Source organism: Cyprinodon variegatus, unplaced genomic scaffold (assembly GCF_000732505.1).
Source record: "Cyprinodon variegatus isolate N-32 unplaced genomic scaffold, C_variegatus-1.0 Scaffold1174, whole genome shotgun sequence".
Classification (NCBI taxonomy): Eukaryota; Metazoa; Chordata; class Actinopteri; order Cyprinodontiformes; family Cyprinodontidae; genus Cyprinodon; species Cyprinodon variegatus.
The window spans coordinates 107,526-110,597 of record NW_015151627.1 but is presented as its reverse complement, the minus strand read 5'-3'; the positions used below and the strand labels follow the sequence as shown (position 1 = coordinate 110,597).

The 3,072-nt window shown below is 38.5% G+C and overlaps 1 protein-coding gene across 1 annotated transcript in view; it reads right to left on the bottom strand.

The window, feature by feature from the left end:
- LOC107101937 (electrogenic sodium bicarbonate cotransporter 4-like) overlaps positions 1 to 3,072 on the bottom strand; it is a 72,142-nt gene that overhangs the window by 37,126 nt on the left and 31,944 nt on the right. The window contains exons 10-11 of the mRNA XM_015401029.1: positions 2,575 to 2,729; positions 2,228 to 2,356 (exon numbers count right to left, since the gene is read on the bottom strand). Of these exons, the coding sequence (XP_015256515.1) occupies positions 2,228 to 2,356; positions 2,575 to 2,729 (284 nt within the window). The remainder of the gene's footprint in view (positions 1 to 2,227; positions 2,357 to 2,574; positions 2,730 to 3,072) is intronic.

Genomic DNA, 3,072 nt, shown 5'->3' with positions numbered 1-3,072 from the left:
TACATGAGTTTTAAAATATCGGCATATCGGATATCGGCCAAAATCCCAATATTGTGCATCCCTAGTATGAACATTTAATGTATGACGATAACTAACCTAAACTTCTTGAGTTCACTATTAGGCCGCTTTGTGAGCTTTCATCTTTCAATGAAAATTGCTCCTTGCTAAGATTACTTCCTTTAATTGTCGGACTTCTTTCACCAGAGAACGACCCGCATGGGGAGAGTGGCGGTAGATTTTACCCAAGTCCACACAGATTAAACCATCAGTTTCTTAAGAGCAAGATCCATGATCAGAGGAAGATCTAACTCATCCAGGTTTTAACCATGTGACATGCTTGTTAACAAAAACTGTTTCTGCTCTTAAAGTAAATAAAACTGAGTTGATAAAACCAATTGGGGGGAGTGGCGGCCTTAGGTCATAGAGCTTGGAATTCTAAGGTTCTGGTGCCCCACAATGGCAGCCCAATGCTCCCCAAGAGGATGGGTTAGATGCAGAGAGTGAACTACTCCAATGTGAGATCAATTAAGTTCAATTATTATTATTTTTCTATTAATTCAATTGTCATTGGGTTATTTAATGTTTCGAGTTAGTTGAATATAAATTAATTTAATGCAGGGTCAAATATAGGTCTACAGAAATACATTTTATTAAGTTGAACCCTACCAACAAATTGAAATGTAGTGCATGTATTTATTTTCTTTATATGCATTTAAAAAATTTGTGTTAAAAAACTCATATTACATCATACAGATAAGGAAAACCAGTTGATTGCATCGACTCATTGACTTGAAGGCAATCTCTCACACTAAGCATGCTCGTTAAAAGCCGTAGATGCAGTATAAGAGAGCTCTGGGTGCAGCTAAGCTACGTCCTGAAGTGACAGGAACTGTTGCAACAGTTGTTGTGCAAATGATTGACAGTCCGAGTCGCGAGGGAAGAAAACTTATTAAGAGAAGCTGGAGGTGAAACCGTTTGAACCTGATCAGCTGAACATCAAAATGAATCAGCAGTCCAAAGACAGATAGAGACGCTTCACTCGGTCTTTGTTCATGACCTGGTTTAGCTCTAAGGCTAGGCTAACTGCATGCAGCGAGGCTAAGGCTTTATTCTGCTTTTCTCGCCTCCTTTTTCAAACATCAGCTAGGACTGATTAAAAGCACTTTTTAGAAAAGGCAAAGAAGAATGAACAATCTGGGATTCACATGGAAAATAATAGAATATAGTCTAATTTTTCTTTGTTAATTTGCATAGTTGCTGTTAAACACATTCTCAAAAAATAAATAGTTTTTATATAATAAAAAAATCTAAAGCTGACTATTAGCTTCTCTGTTAATAAACTGGTACATTATTTGTTTTAGGTGACACAATATTCAGTGTATTCTCATTATCAGTTCGTATGAAATCTTCGGTTTTGCCCGTTATTTTGTACGTTTTTGGCGTTTTTTTTCATCGTATTTCGTGGTATTTTTACGTCTTGCCTCAAGACAAGATATCCTTGCGCATGCGCATCTTACGCACCATTCAATAACATAGAATTTAACATAGAATTAACTCTAACCCTGACCCTAAGATACAAAACAGCAAGCAACCTAGTTAGAGACATCAAGAAGTGATTATTGCACTGTTTTTCCCAGTTTTACATCCGTCCGCGGATCTGCTTTTTTCATCTGTCTGCCTGCGCATGCGCACTGATCTGTTTTTTCGAGGAAAAACGTCCAAAACGTACGAAATACTGTGCATAACTTTTCGTACGATTTCATACGAACTGATAATGAGAATATGTTGCAACATTGGACCATGGAAAACAGATTTATCTTCACAAAGCCTCAGAAGGGCAAGATTAATGTACAAAGATGAAATTATAAAATTATGTTTCGTTTTTATAATGTTTTTTGTTGTTGGCATTGGTATAAATATAATAGTGTGATAATTTAGAAATATGATTAGTTTTTGGTATGCGACTATACTGGAGAAAACATTTTGAACAATAACAAATTTACTTTTCGGAAATGTTTCAACATGATTTGTTTTACCAGGGTTTATTTATGTTTACTACATTTTTTCATTATTTTTATGCTCGTTCAATAAGCAATATTCCCCATTTGGTCCAGTCCCACTCTGCAGGCTGACAGCAGCAGCTAAACAGGAAAACATGTTTCACGTTTATGGAGGTGGAAATCATTTGCTCCACTCCTCTGATTAGCTTGAGCTCTGAATTACCCACCGACCAGTAAAGGCCAGCTCCTCTCCCAGCTCATGCTGTACTGGCATCTCCTCGTCCTCAGAGAGACCTCCCCCTCCTCCGGCCGTCCCGTTCATCTGACCCAGCTCGTTCAACGACAGCACCGACTTCCTGCAGGAAAAAAGGTCACAAACGATGATGATCACAGACTTTGATTGCACACCCATCATGAAGCTTTAATCTCCTGCTTTCAAGCTCAAGCTCACAATCTCTTTCCCTGTTAAGTCTAATTCATGGGTGTAAAAGCGGCTTTGGTGGCCACTGGGAATCATTGCAGAAGGTTTCTCTCTAACTTTATCCCAGCTCCTAGAGCTCAGAGAAACACAAACCTTTTGTCAGCTGAGGGGACTTTCTTCGGTGGCTCAATGCGGATTTTGGGATCCCATTCTCCAGGTGGAAGCACAATCACTTCATCCAAAAACTCATCAATGCCGGCAATCAGGTCCTCCCGATCTCTGGCTTTGTAGGCAACATCACTGAAAAGCTGAATGGGAAAGAAAAGGGATCAGAAAGGCGTCTGATTTCCTGATAATAAAATGTGATCAAATCAAAGGAATTCTGACGGCTGCTTGAACCCCTAAACTGCACTGAAAAAATGTATGTAACAGTTTTAGGCATTTTTCGACATCATATTTAGTTACTTTGACACAATTGTTTCATATTAGCATGGTGGGACATAAAAAAATTGTGTTTAAATTAGGGATGCACGATATAATCGGCCCCCTATCGGTATCGGCCTTAAAACTGAATATCGGACATCGGCCACCCCACCGATATTTAACCCGATATTTGATCAGCTAAAAAAAAGTCTAAAAAAAAAAAAAATA